This window comes from Pan paniscus, chromosome 19 (genome assembly GCF_029289425.2).
Source record: "Pan paniscus chromosome 19, NHGRI_mPanPan1-v2.0_pri, whole genome shotgun sequence".
In the NCBI taxonomy this organism is placed as follows: Eukaryota; Metazoa; Chordata; class Mammalia; order Primates; family Hominidae; genus Pan; species Pan paniscus.
The window spans coordinates 11,197,871-11,211,474 of record NC_073268.2 but is presented as its reverse complement, the minus strand read 5'-3'; the positions used below and the strand labels follow the sequence as shown (position 1 = coordinate 11,211,474).

The 13,604-nt window shown below is 55.2% G+C and overlaps 1 protein-coding gene across 2 annotated transcripts in view; it reads left to right on the top strand.

The window, feature by feature from the left end:
* The first annotated feature begins 9,064 nt into the window (after positions 1–9,064).
* TRPV1 (transient receptor potential cation channel subfamily V member 1) overlaps positions 9,065–13,604 on the top strand; it is a 28,274-nt gene continuing 23,734 nt past the window's right edge. For both annotated transcript variants that reach the window (XR_008621657.2, XM_055101402.2), the window contains exons 1-6: positions 9,065–9,348; positions 10,062–10,228; positions 10,298–10,450; positions 11,021–11,161; positions 11,308–11,606; positions 13,042–13,221. Coding sequence is in view for 1 of the 2 variants with exons in the window: in XM_055101402.2 (XP_054957377.2) it covers positions 9,065–9,348; positions 10,062–10,228; positions 10,298–10,450; positions 11,021–11,161; positions 11,308–11,606; positions 13,042–13,221 (1,224 nt within the window). In the remaining variant the exon portion in view is untranslated. The remainder of the gene's footprint in view (positions 9,349–10,061; positions 10,229–10,297; positions 10,451–11,020; positions 11,162–11,307; positions 11,607–13,041; positions 13,222–13,604) is intronic.

Below are 13,604 nucleotides of genomic sequence, written 5' to 3'. Positions count from 1 at the left end.
CTTGGACACATCAGAGAGGTCCTTGGGAGGGGCCAGGCGAAGGTCTCCAAGGACAGTGGTGGAGCTGGAGAAGATAAGGCTGCGGACGGGGTCCTTGGACCCCCAGGTGTGGGGAACGGCAAGAAGAGGAGAGCAGCCAGGGAGTCCCGGCAGAAGTGGCCAGGGCAGGAGGAGGGCCGGGACTTCCCCTGCAGGCCTCTGAGCAGGCACTGTGCCCTGTAGACTCCGGTGATACTGTTAGCACCAAGGGCTCTGTTAACAAAGAGGACAGGACACATTTAGTGATGTGTGCTGTGTTCGCTGGAGATGGTGCTGTCTTTTGTTTTGTTTTGTTTTGTTTTGTTTTGTTTTTTTGAAATGGAGTCTCGCTCTGTAGCCTGGGCTGGAGTACAGTGGTGTGATCTCAGCTCACTGCAACCTCTCCCTCCCAGGTTCAAGTGATTCTCGTGCCTCAGCCTCCAGAGTAGCTGGGACTACAGGCGTGCACCACCATGCCCAGCTAATTTTTTGTATTTTTAGTAGAGACAAGGTTCCACTATGTTGGCTAGGCTGGTCTTGAACTCCTGACCTCAGACAGTCCGCCCACTTCTGCCTCCCAAAGTGCTAGGATTACAGGCTTGAGCCACCATGCCCGGCTCCGTGCTGTCTTTATTGGAGGCAGAAATCACTTTGGAGGCTAAGGCAATGGTTCTGGAGAAGAAGCATGACCCTCCCCTTTCCCAGCCATTGCTCTGTCCCACATTGTTAGAAGGAAATGATCCCAGAGGACTAGAGAGTTGAGAGGTCACCACTGCTGAGTCTTTTATATATGACAGATCCCACTTCTGGGTCTATATGTGCCCAAAAGAATGGAAAGCAGGGACAGGACCAGATATTTGCACGCCTATGTTCATAGCAGCACTAGTCACTATGGCCAAAGGTGGAAGCAAGCCAAGTGTTCATCAGCTGGTGAGTGGATGAGCAAAATGTGGTCCATCCATCCCGCGCCCCAGTGGAATATTACTCAGCCTTAAAAAGGAAGGAGGGCTGGGTGTGATGGCTCATGCCTGTAATCCCAACACGTTGGGAGGCTGAGGCAGGTGAATCACAAGGTCAGGAGATTGAGACCCGCCTGGCCAACATGGTGAAACCCCATTTCTACTAAAAATACAAAAATTAGTTGGGTGTGGTGGCATGCACCTGTAATCCCAACTACTCGGGAGGCTGAGGCAGAAGAATTGATTGAACCAGGGAGGCGGAGGTTGCAGTGAGCTGAGATCACACCATTGCACTGTAGCCTGGGGGACAGAGTGAGACTTTATCTCAAAAAAAGAAAAAAAGGAAGGAAATTCTCTTACAGGCTACTACATGGATGAACCTTGAGGAAATTATGCTAAGTGAAAGAAGCCAGTCACAAAAAGCAAAAAGACAAATACTGTATGATTCCTGACCAGAGGACTCCTAGAATAGTTAAATTCATGAAGACAGGAAGTTGAATGGTGGTCGTTAGGGGGTTGGGGTCGGGAAGGGGAGTTAGCGTTTAATGGGTGCAGGGTTTCAGTTTGGGATGATGAAAAAGTTCTGTGCATGGATGATGCTGATGGTTGTACAATAAGGTGAACGTGTTCAATGCCAGTGAACAGTACAGTTAAAAATGGTTAATATGACGTGGGGCACGGTGGCTCACGCCTGTAATCCCAGCACTTTGGGAGGCCGAGGTGAGTGGATCACGAGGTCAGAAGTTCAAGATCAGCCTGGCCAAGATGGTGAAACCCCGTGTCTACTAAAAATACAAAAATCAGCTGGGTGTGGTGGCTCGTGCCTGTAATCCCAGCTACTCGGGAGCCTGAAGCAGGAGAATTGCTTGAACCTAGAGGCAGAGGCTGCAGTGAGCCGAGATCACACCGGTACACTCCAGCCTGGGAGACAGAATGAGACTCTGTCTCAAAAATTAAAAAAAAAAAAAAATTCATAAAGACAGGAAGTTGAATGGTGGTCGTTAAGGGGTTGGGGTCGGGAAGGGGAGTTAGCGTTTAATGGGTGCAGGGTTCAGTTTGGGATGATGAAAAAGTTCCGTGCATGGACGATGCTGATGGCTGTACAACAGTGTGAATGCACTGAGTGCCACTGAACTGTACTGTTAAACATGGTTAATATGGTCAATTTTGTTATATATATTTTGCCACAATTTATTATAATATATAAATATATATTTTGAGACAGAGTTTCGCTCTTGTTGCCCAGGCTGGAGTGCAATGGTGTGATCTTGGTTCACTGCAACCTCCACCTCCCGGGTTCAAGCGATTCTCCTGCCTCAGTCTCCCGAATAGCTGGGACTACAGGTGCCCACAACCACGCCCAGCTAATTTTGTATTTTTAGTAGAGATGGGGTTTCACCATGTTGGTCAGGCCTGGTCTCAAACTCCTGACCTCAGGTGATCCACCTGCCTCGGCCTCCCAAAGTGCTGGGGTTACAGGCATGAGCCACCGCGCCCGGCCTTTTGCCACAATTTATAAACAAGAATGAATTCTAACGTTCATATTAATTGAAGCTAACATGACACACATAGCATAAACAGGTGTCTAAGCGGCCAGGCGCGGTGGCTCACGCCTATGATCCCAGCACTTCGGGAGGCCGAGGCAGGTGGATCACTTGAGGTCAACAGTTTGAGACCAGGCCTGACCAACATGGTGAAACCCAGCCTCTACTGAAAACACAAAAATTAGCCAGGCGTGGTGGCACGTGCCTGTAATCCCAGCTACTTGGGAGGCTGAGGCCGGAGAATCGCTTGAACCTGGGAGGCAGAGGTTGCAGTGAGCCGAGATTGCGCCATTGTGTTCCAGCCTGGGAGACAGAGCGAGACACCATCTCAAAAAAAAAAAAAAAAAAAAAAAGTGACTAAGCGAGGGGTATGGTGGGGTGTGGCATGGTGGGATGGGCCTGGCTTTTATGCCTAGACCAAGTGCGGCCTGGGCAATTATCTAATTATCGGTTGTCTAATTGCCCAGCGTCACACATTTCTCACCTGTAAAATGGGCATGACAGTCTCTGCCCTCCCACTGCCTGGGGTTGCTGTACGGCCTGCGAGAGCGGGTTTGGGAAAGCTCTTTGTCAACTGTTGTGCGGAATTGGTGGGGTGGCCACACTTCAGTGCCTTGACTCAGGGGTCAGAGCTTTCATGGACCCCAGGCAGGGCTACGAGGGCCTCTCTGGCAGTGGCTGCTTATTCCAGGCTGGACCTGCCCTACGGCTTGTTGGCGTCCCGCAGGCAGCTGCTAGGATGGTTTTTGCAGGGCATTTGGGCCGCAGCCTGGATGCATACCTAGACCTCACTGTTTTTCTCAGCCAGGGTCTGGGAGAGAATGAAACCTATTGTTCCAGTTATCTGCTGTATGTGACTCTCTCCTGTGCGTTTCTCTCTTGTGGGTCTTCTCTCCTGTGCATTTAGGGTGGTATGAAGTGAAGAGAGAAAATAGACACTTGTGGCCGGGCGCGGTGGCTCACGCCTGGAATCCCAGCACTTTGGGAGGCCGAGGCAGGTGGATGACGAGGTCAGGAGTTCAAGACCGGCCTGGCCAACATGGCGAAACCCTGACTTTACTAAAAATACAACAGTTAGCTGGGCGCAATGGCAGGTGCCTGCAATTGCAGCTATTCGGGAGGCTGAGGCAGGATAATCGCTTAAACCTGGGAGGCGGAGGTTGCAGTGAGCTGAGATCGCGCCATTGCACTCCAGCCTGGACGACAGAGTAAGACTCCATCTCAAAAAAAAAAAAAAAAAAGGAAATGACACTGATAGTTATCTGTGTTTTGTGGTTCCCTGAGGAACCCCCAGTTGAGAAGAAAGGCTGGGACCTGGCTGACCCAGAAGCCCCCCTCGACGCCAACCCCTACTCCAGGTTTGGGGACCCAGGAACGAGAGGCCTAAGAGAGTTAGGGACTAGTTCAAGGTTGCTTGGACTCTCAAAACAAGTCCCTAATGCCAGGCCAGTACTGTGGGGCGGGCAGCACGACCCTCCATTCCCTCTTTATTTTGAAAACGGAACAGTTACAGGACGCTAGTTTTGACATCGCTGGCTGTGAATGTCATTTGTGGAGCCGTTTCCCAGACCTCCGGGGGCAGGAGCCACAGGTTTGGGAGGCCGAGCAGCGCCCTCCTTTCCTGAGAGCTGAGGTTGCAGCTCTGGCTGGCTCTGGTAAGTGCTCTGCAGCCCTGGCATGGCTGGAGGAGGGGCAGCGGCTAAGTGGTTTCTGAAAAAGGGCAAAAATGATGGGAAAAGCTTTGGGATCCTCTGGGAATCAGAGCCGCAGCAAAGGCAGCTGCTTGCATCGCTGGAAGCGTTTTTTCCTTGAGTGCCGAAGGGCGTCCACAGCGACTCCTGCTAGTGCAGGGCAGCTGCTGCCAGGGCCGGGCCCGGGACCCCACGGAGGCGGGGAGACCACTCTTCTCCCACACGAGCCCAGCTCTCCCTTCGAGTAGCAACCGCCTTCAAGCTCACAAGCACCCGTGGGCCTGCGGTGTGCCTGCGTCTAGCTGGTGAGTCCCTTTCTTTGTTTGATGGCCAATGCAGACGTTAGCTTTTAGGATGGCATAGTGAGTGGCCAAAAGCCGGGCCCTGTCACTTCCCAGCTGTGCGACTGTGGGCAGGTCCACTCACCTCTCTGTGCCCCAGTTACCTTATCTGAAAACGGGGGGTAGTAACAGTGGCTGCCTCAAAGGTGGTCGTGAGGCTGAAGCGAACTTGTGGTGCCCTCAGCCTGGCTCCTTGGAAGCACCTGGGAGGTGAGAGTGGAGGTTGTTGTTACTGGGGTTTGTTCTTGTTGCTCCTGCACCAGCCGTCCTTGGGGGAGGAGGCTGCAGCTGCTGCTGAGATTGCTGGTGTGTGGCCGGAGGTTTTCAGCGCGTTGCCCTCTCTGTGGAGTGGACGAGCGCAGGGCTGGGAAGCAGGCACACTGAGTCCTTGTGCTGCTGTCCTATCTCTTTGTTCTTCACCCCTGTGTTGGGAAGCCCGCAGCCTACTGCCTCCCTTTGAGAGAAGGGACTATTGAGAATAATCTGGCTGGGTCCTGGGCCAGCATTCTCCCAGCTTCCAGAAAGTCCCCAGTGGCGAGTGGGAGGTGCTCCCAAGAACTTGGATGGATGGATGGATGGATGCTTTGGGCAGAGAGGGGAGCAGGGGAGCCACACCCCAGGTTGTCTCACTTGCACTGGGGAGAGAAGGGATCCTTCCCCCAGAGGGTAGGCAGTATCTGTTCTGGCTTTGGAGTTGAGAAAGACTCAGAGATCATACCAGGTCTCTGTGGGCACAATCGATTCTTTTAGGATTGTCCTTTAGTCCAGATTGATGAGTTTGTGAGTCTTGTGTAAACCAGAATCACCATCTCCATCACACAGCCAACACTCGTTTGCCTAAATCACGGTAGAAGTTCCCCTGATCACTGTAGAATGTTTTGCGGTGACAGGTGCATCACCACGGGCTTAGGTGCAGGGTACACTCCAGGCCTGGCAGTGGAGGGCTGTCCTGACCCTGTTCCCCGGCCCAGCCCAGGGCACATGACCCCTCAGTTCCTGTCCCACCCCGTTCCCTGGAAGAAGCTTGGTTTCCAGTAGGGAATCAGGTGCAGAGTGTGCAGTATAGACTCAGTGTTTGTCGACTGACTGAATGATAGCACAATCCAGGCTGCTTCCTGTTGGCTGGGTTTGGTTGGACTGGGACCCGTCAGAGGAAAAGGCAACGCCGCTGACAAAGAACATTGCCGAAAGGTTCATGGGAGGCTCCGGCTAACAGGTGCTCTCTTGCTGGGCTGCCTAACAAGCAGCCCCTCTTCTTATTCTTAGCTTATTCTTGGAGACCACAGACATCCCTGGGACAGCCAGGCGTGGGTATGGCCTGGGTCTTAGTCACACTGCATTTTGGGGTTCCTGAGCTGCTTGTTTGAGCGAGAGGTGCTTCAGGTTCAGGTCTTATGCCTAGCCCCGAGGGTGAGGGGGCGTATTCTGATTGGCCCCCAGGCCCTGCTGTGGAGTCTGGGTCTGAGTTGAACTGCTGAGAAAGAGCCCCAGACCTCCAGCATCGTGGTGGAGCACTGGAGATGCTCTGGAGCCAGCCTGCCTGGGGTCAAGTCCGGGTTCCATCTCTGACTGTGTGACCTCGGGGACGTGCCATAACTGCTCTGTGCCTCGGTCTCCTCATTGGTGAAGTATTTCCCTCTTAGGGATGTTGTGGGAATGAAGTGGGTGAAGGAATGCGAGTCCTGAGAACCATGTCTGCTTTGTGCACATGCTCAGACGCATCAACAATTCTGCTTCTCATTCGCTTCTGGTGCCTTTTAAGCGCTGCCAGGGCTGTCCGCACTGTGAACAGTCCTTGACGGGGTGTTATCTTCAGAAAGGGAAGACTAGCACCCGGCCCCCCAGACTTCCAAAGCATCATCCATGCAACCATGTTGGCTTTCAATTCCTTGGAGTTAAGGCTGACAGCCATCTGGTTCTAACCCGGCCGCCTGTCTTCCTGTCCCAATGACTTCCTGTTCTTCAGCTGCTCTAGGCTTCCCTGTCTGTCTCCAGGCCCTAGCCCACCTCTGTTCCCTTCCCAGGCTCAGCTCATCCATCACCAACTGCCATGGACCCCTCTTCAGCACCCTGCCCCCTCCTGCAGTCCCTCCGCCCAGCCAGTACCTGGTTTCTGTCTCAGCGGGGAGCTGACTCCTCTCTGTGCCCCCAGCACAGGGCTGGACTCTGAGGAGGAGGACTCAGTAGATGGGTATTGAGTGATGAGATGAGGGAATCGGCTTTCTGTGGCCGGGAACACTCCTGCTGCAGGGGGTCCACCTGATGGGTGAGTCAGAGAAAGACTCAGGCCTGTTGAAAGTGGATCAACAGGCAGGCAGGGAGATGGCCAGCAGCCAGCCATCCGTCCTGTTCACAGCCTGCGGAGTGGTGAGGCTGCCTCTGTGTTTTCATGGATCTGAGATTCAGAACGTAGCTGGTTTACAGCCATGGCCCAGTTGTGTGCTCTGGAGTTTCACTGCCTGAATTTTAACTTGAAAATGTAGGACTTGGGAGTCTCTCTGAGCCATTCTGGCTTGGGAGATTGCCTGATTATATATTTCAAAAAAAAAAAAAAAGAAAATGCAGGACTTGAGAAGCCTCTGATTTCTTCTGTGGCTGTTTTCCGGAATGTAGCCACTGCTGGAACAGTAATCTCCCTAACTTCCTACGGAAATGGGAATTAGAAGGGTCTGATTGCTCTTATTTCCCCATGTGTGCAGCTGCTGCTGCTGCTGCTGCTGCTTTTTTTTCTTTTTTTTTTTTTTGAGACAGAGTTTCACTCTGTTGCCCAGGCTGGAGTTCAGTGGCACAGTCTCAGCTCACTGTAACCTCTACATCCCGGGTTCAAGCGATTCTCCTGCCTCAGCCTCCCGAGTAGCTGGGATTACAGGCGCCCGACACCACGCCCGGCTAATTTTTGTATTTTTTTTAGTAGAGATGGGATTTCACCATGTTGGCCAGGCTGGTCTCGAACTCCTGACCTCAGGTGATCCACCTGCCTTGGCCTCCCAAAGTGCTGGGAATACAGGCGTGAGCCACACGCCCAGGCCAGTACAGCTTCTTCATAAGGAGATGGACCAGGAAAGGTCCCTGCCCAGGAGGAGGTCACAGGGTGCGGGAGAGATAAATCAGTGACAGATAGCAATTGCTGGACCACATGGTAGGCTGTGTGGGACAGGCGGTCAATGGGCTGGGCCACTGTGTGGAGGACAGCGGGGAGCATGAGCAGGGCAGGGATCTGGGGGCTTCATGGAGGAGGGGGCTTCAGTGCTGGATCCTGAGGGGAAGTAGCATCTGAGTGGTGATAGGACTTGTGCAAGGGTAGACGGAGGAAAAAGCCCTTAGGTGGAGACCCGATGGGAATAGAGGCTATGGGAGGGATGTATGGGCCAGCCCTGGGTGCCAGGGAGTGGGGATGCCCAGCCAGAGGGAGGGGAAGCATGGGGATGGGGCAGGATGGGAGTGGAAAATAGCATCAGCTCATGTGTCCGACTACACATGCTGCTGCCAGCAGCCAGCTGATCTCTAGGTGTTTAGGTCTAGAAGACCAGCCAGCTCCAAATCACTTAAAGCCTAAACGTTCCCCGTCTCTACTAAAAATACAAACATTAGCCAGGCGTGGTGACGGGCGCCTGTAATCCCAGCTACTCGGGAGGCTGAGGCAGGAGAATCGCTTGAACCCGGGAGGTGGAGGTTGCAGTGAGCAGAGATTGCCCCATTGCACTCTAGTCTGGGCGACAGGGTGAGACACACACACACACAGACACACACACACACACACACACACACACAAAAGCCTAAACATTCAAGGCCAGGATGCTTGACAGATGTTGATTCATAAAAATGACAAAAAGCACAAAATCCAAAATCTCGTATAAGCTCAGTGGCTGTGGCAGCGAGGTTGAAGAGCGAAGGCAGGCCGGGCACCTGGCTGATGATGTGTGGACCCGTGGCACAGCAGGGCCCCGCAGTGCGGTGTGGGTGTGGGTGTGGGTGGGCCAGTCTCTGCCGCTCACCCTATTCCAGGGACACAGTCTGCTTGGCTCTTCTGGACTGAGCCATCCTCATCACCGAGATCCTCCCTGAATTCAGCCCACGACGGCCACCCCGGCCGTTTTCCTTGTTCTGTGTGGGGAGGGAGGCAGCGCGGTGGTTATCAACCTCACCCTGCAGAGGAGGCCCCTGAGGCCCAGAGACGAGGAGGGATGGATCTAACCCAGAACCGCAGATGTCTCCGAGCCGGGGGCCTGTCCACCCTCTCAGGCCGACGTCAGTGGCCGCAGGACTGCCTGGGCCCTGCTAGGCCTGCTCACCTCTGAGGCCTCTGGGGTGAGAGGTTCAGTCCTGGAAACACTTCAGTTCTAGGGGGCTGGGGGCAGCAGCAAGTTGGGGTTTTGGGGTACCCTGCTTCACAGGGCCCTTGGCAAGGAGGGCAGGTGGGGTCTAAGGACGAGCAGTCCTTACTTTGGGAGTCAACCCGGGCGTGGCGGCTGCTGCAGGTTGCACACTGGGCCACAGAGGATCCAGCAAGGATGAAGAAATGGAGCAGCACAGACTTGGGGGCAGCTGCGGACCCACTCCAAAAGGACACCTGCCCAGACCCCCTGGATGGAGACCCTAACTCCAGGCCACCTCCAGCCAAGCCCCAGCTCTCCACGGCCAAGAGCCGCACCCGGCTCTTTGGGAAGGGTGACTTGGAGGAGGCTTTCCCGGTGGATTGCCCTCACGAGGAAGGTGAGCTGGACTCCTGCCCGACCATCACGGTCAGCCCTGTTATCACCATCCAGAGGCCAGGAGACGGCCCCACCGGTGCCAGGTAAGTCCGCGTCTGGAGCCCCCCTCCCTGCTGGGAGCCCAGCTGGCCATGGAGATGCCACAGGGTGGTCTGGCTTCTGGGCTAAATGTCACAAAGCCAGGGGGCTGGAGAGCCTTAGGGGTGGTCTGGTCCAGCGTCCTTCCTCATGTGACCTCGTGGGATGTGCAGTCACGGGGGCTGGTGTCTGTGCTGGGTCCAGGTGTCCACGCCCGCAATGCCTACCAGCCACAGACACTTGGACTTGAAGTCTAAAAGCTCAAGGGCAGGAGGCTTTTGGAGAGCACAGCACAGCTCCAGTGAGCTGCAAGGCAGGGCAGGGAGGGCCACAGGCTGGCTGACTTCTGGGGAGTGTGAGGCCACCTTTTCCCTTAGAGGGGCTGTCTACACCCCTGCCTCCACCTCCCTCCGTCCCCACCAGGCTCCTGCCTCCCGAGCTCCCGAGCAGGCAGAGAAGCCAGTGGTCTGGGAGTAGGAGGGTGACTTTCTAGATGGTGTCTATAGACAGGGTGGGGACAGAATGGGGACACATGCTCTCCACTGTCCCTGTTACATTGGTTTTCTGGACAGTCACCTAGACTGAGGGGCAGCTTTTATATCATTTTTCCCCTTTTTGGTTTGCCTTGGGATTTAGTCGTGTTCCCTTGACAAGCTCCGAAGGCCTCAGGGCCGAGGGGAGGCCAGGGTATGAGACGAGGGTGTTTTCTGGCCCACAGGCTGCTGTCCCAGGACTCTGTCGCCGCCAGCACCGAGAAGACCCTCAGGCTCTATGATCGCAGGAGTATCTTTGAAGCCGTTGCTCAGAATAACTGCCAGGATCTGGAGAGCCTGCTGCTCTTCCTGCAGAAGAGCAAGAAACACCTCACAGACAACGAGTTCAAAGGTGGCCCCAGCGCTGGGCTCGGGGAGGGCCCCAGCCCTGGCCTGCCCTGACCCTCCCTTTGTCTTTCAGACCCTGAGACAGGGAAGACCTGTCTGCTGAAAGCCATGCTCAACCTGCACGACGGACAAAACAACACCATCCCCCTGCTCCTGGAGATCGCGCGGCAAACGGACAGCCTGAAGGAGTTTGTCAACGCCAGCTACACGGACAGCTACTACAAGGGTGAGGAGGGCGGCGGGGCCGGGCATGGCTCAGCCCGCAGCACCGGGAAGCAGGAGGGCATGGTTGTCCCTGGGCCTCCTTGCTCCTCTGGGATCCTTACTCCCTGTCCCAGCCACTGCGTTGGTGGCTCCTAATCCTAGGGGGTCCCTGCCTCTCCCATCTGCTGGCTTGATTTCTCCTGGTCCTGGGGGTCTCTGCCTCCCCGATCTGATGTCTCCTCTCTTGACCCTGAGAAGTCCCTGCCTCCCCCTGCTGACTGGATGGTCCCTGTCCCTGGAAGTCACAGCCTCTGGCCTTTCTCTCTGCTGCTGTTCCTTGCCCCCGGGGCAATTTTGACTCCTCTGGCTTCCAACCCGTTATTTCCTGTTCCCAGGGGTCTCCTGTCTCAGGACCTTGCTGGGACCCCTTGGGGGACCCTGGCCTGGCCTCCTGCAGTGGGGGGTCCTCCAGGCACTTTCTGCCCAGTTCCTCCTGCAGCAGCTGCTGCCTGCCCAGAGCCCTTCCCCAGCACCTGTCCCGGCAGCCCCACAGGACTGTGACCACGAAGCCAACCGTGCGCATCCTCTGTAGGCCAGACAGCACTGCACATCGCCATCGAGAGACGCAACATGGCCCTGGTGACCCTCCTGGTGGAGAACGGAGCAGACGTCCAGGCTGCGGCCCATGGGGACTTCTTTAAGAAAACCAAAGGGCGGCCTGGATTCTACTTCGGTAGGGAGACAGTGTGGCAGACCCTGATCTTTTTGGCTTTTGCTAAGGGGAGGTTTGGGCAGAGACAGAGGGAGTTTGGAGGCCGGTGGTTCAGGGGCCAGCTGGATCTCACTCCTGAGGCCCACCTGGGCCCTGTGTTCATGCAGGTGAACTGCCCCTGTCCCTGGCCGCGTGCACCAACCAGCTGGGCATCGTGAAGTTCCTGCTGCAGAACTCCTGGCAGACGGCCGACATCAGCGCCAGGGACTCGGTGGGCAACACGGTGCTGCATGCCCTGGTGGAGGTGGCCGATAACACGGCCGACAACACGAAGTTTGTGACGAGCATGTACAATGAGATTCTGATCCTGGGGGCCAAACTGCACCCGACGCTGAAGCTGGAGGAGCTCACCAACAAGAAGGGAATGACGCCGCTGGCTCTGGCAGCTGGGACCGGGAAGATCGGGGTAAGAAGGGGCTTCAGCTCAGGCTGGTGCGGTGCAGGGATGATGGCATGGGAGAGGACTGGCTGACTCACTGCGGGAGCCTGGTGTCGCTATCTGTGTGTGCGGGACTCTGATTCTGTCATACCAGCCTGTAGGGCTGTTAGAATAAGTCTGAGAAATTGGGAGCCACAGGGCAGAACCCTGCAATGGCCAATGTGCCATTTTGGATTTCCAGCTCTAAGTATCAGCAACAAGACATGGGGTGGGGTAGGGTGCTGGGCAATGGAGGAGGGACTGCCCAGGGTGGAACAGAAGAATAGCTGTTGGGCTGGGCACGGTGACTCACTCTTGTAATCCCAGCATTTTGGGAGGCCGACGTGGGTGGATCACCTGAGGTTAGGAGTTCGAGACCAGCCTGACCAACCTGGTGAAACCTCTACTAAATATACAAAAATTAGCCAGGCGTGGTGGCAGGTGCCTACAATTCCAGCTACTCAGGAGGCTGAGGCACAAGCATCACTTGAACTTGGGAGGCGGAGGTGGCAGTGAGCCAAGATTTCGCCACCGCACTCTAGCCTGTGTGACAGAGCAAGACTCTGTCTCAAAAAAAAAAAAAAGGAAAAAGAAAAAAGCTGTTGGTGTTTTTCCATGGCAGGCAGGAGCATGGCAGGCAGGAGCTTTAGGTAACAAGGCTGATGGCTCCAGCTCCCAGCTCCAGCTGGTGGCTCCTGGTGGCAGGCCTCCAGCTCTTGGCCTCAAGTGATCCTCCCACCTCAGCCTCCCAAGTAGCTGGGATTACAGGCATGAGCCACCCCATCTGGCTCTCATTTCTTGCATTCTCTTTCTTTCTTTCTGGCTTGAGGTTATCGAGAATGGACCACCGCTGTCCTTCATGGTGAGATGGTAGAGCTGGGGCCTCGCCGTGAGGGGATTGTGGGCCTGATATGGTGCAGGTAGTATCTGAGGCAGCTGGCTGGTTGACGTTTGTGTGTTTTTTTGTTTTTTTTTTTAGATGAGGTTTCGCTCTTGTTGCCCAGGCTGGAGAGCAGTGGCACAATCTCGGCTCACTGCAACCTCCGCCTCCCAGGTTCAAGTGATTCTCCTGTCTCGGCCTCCCAAGTAGCCGGGATTACAGGAACACGCCACCATGCCCGGCTAATTTTTTTTTTGTATTTTCAGTAAAAACAGGATTTTGCCATGTTGGCCAGGCTGGTCTCAAAATCCTGACCTCAGGTGATCCACCCGCCTCAGCCTCCCAAAGTGCTGGGATTACAGGCGTGAGCCACCCATGCCCGGCCGGCTGGTTGATCTCAATGGTGGTCAGGAGTGGGTGGGGACTCGCCTGGGGCTTAGGTGGGGCCACCAGCTGGGCTGGGAAGCAGAGCTGGTTGTTGAGGTACTGTCTGAGGCTGAGCCTGGGGCTGGCCTCTGACGGGCTCTTGCTCCCCGGGGGCAGGTCTTGGCCTATATTCTCCAGCGGGAGATCCAGGAGCCCGAGTGCAGGCACCTGTCCAGGAAGTTCACCGAGTGGGCCTACGGGCCTGTGCACTCCTCGCTGTACGACCTGTCCTGCATCGACACCTGCGAGAAGAACTCGGTGCTGGAGGTGATCGCCTACAGCAGCAGCGAGACCCCTGTGAGCGGCTGGGGCACAGCCAGGGAGGGCCTCAGGGCCTCTGCACCCCAGCCCCAATCCCAGCCCCTGGTCCAGCTCTAGCTGGCTTCTCAGGAGTGAAAGCCTGCTGCGCCCGGGCCCAGGCCCTGCAGCCTCACGTTCCCCACTCATGCCCACTGAATTTTCCCTAAGCATAGCAACCATACGTGATTATCATCCCATAAAAACAGAAACGTTTCAGAGGAACATGGACAAAAGGACCCTCCTTTTATACTATTTAAAAAATGCACAATTTCATTTTGTTTACATAAATGAGATCAGACTATACATAATGTACAACAACCTTTTTTTTTTTCACTTGATGGTAGGGCGTGTAGATTTTTCTTTTTTTTTTTTTTTTTGAG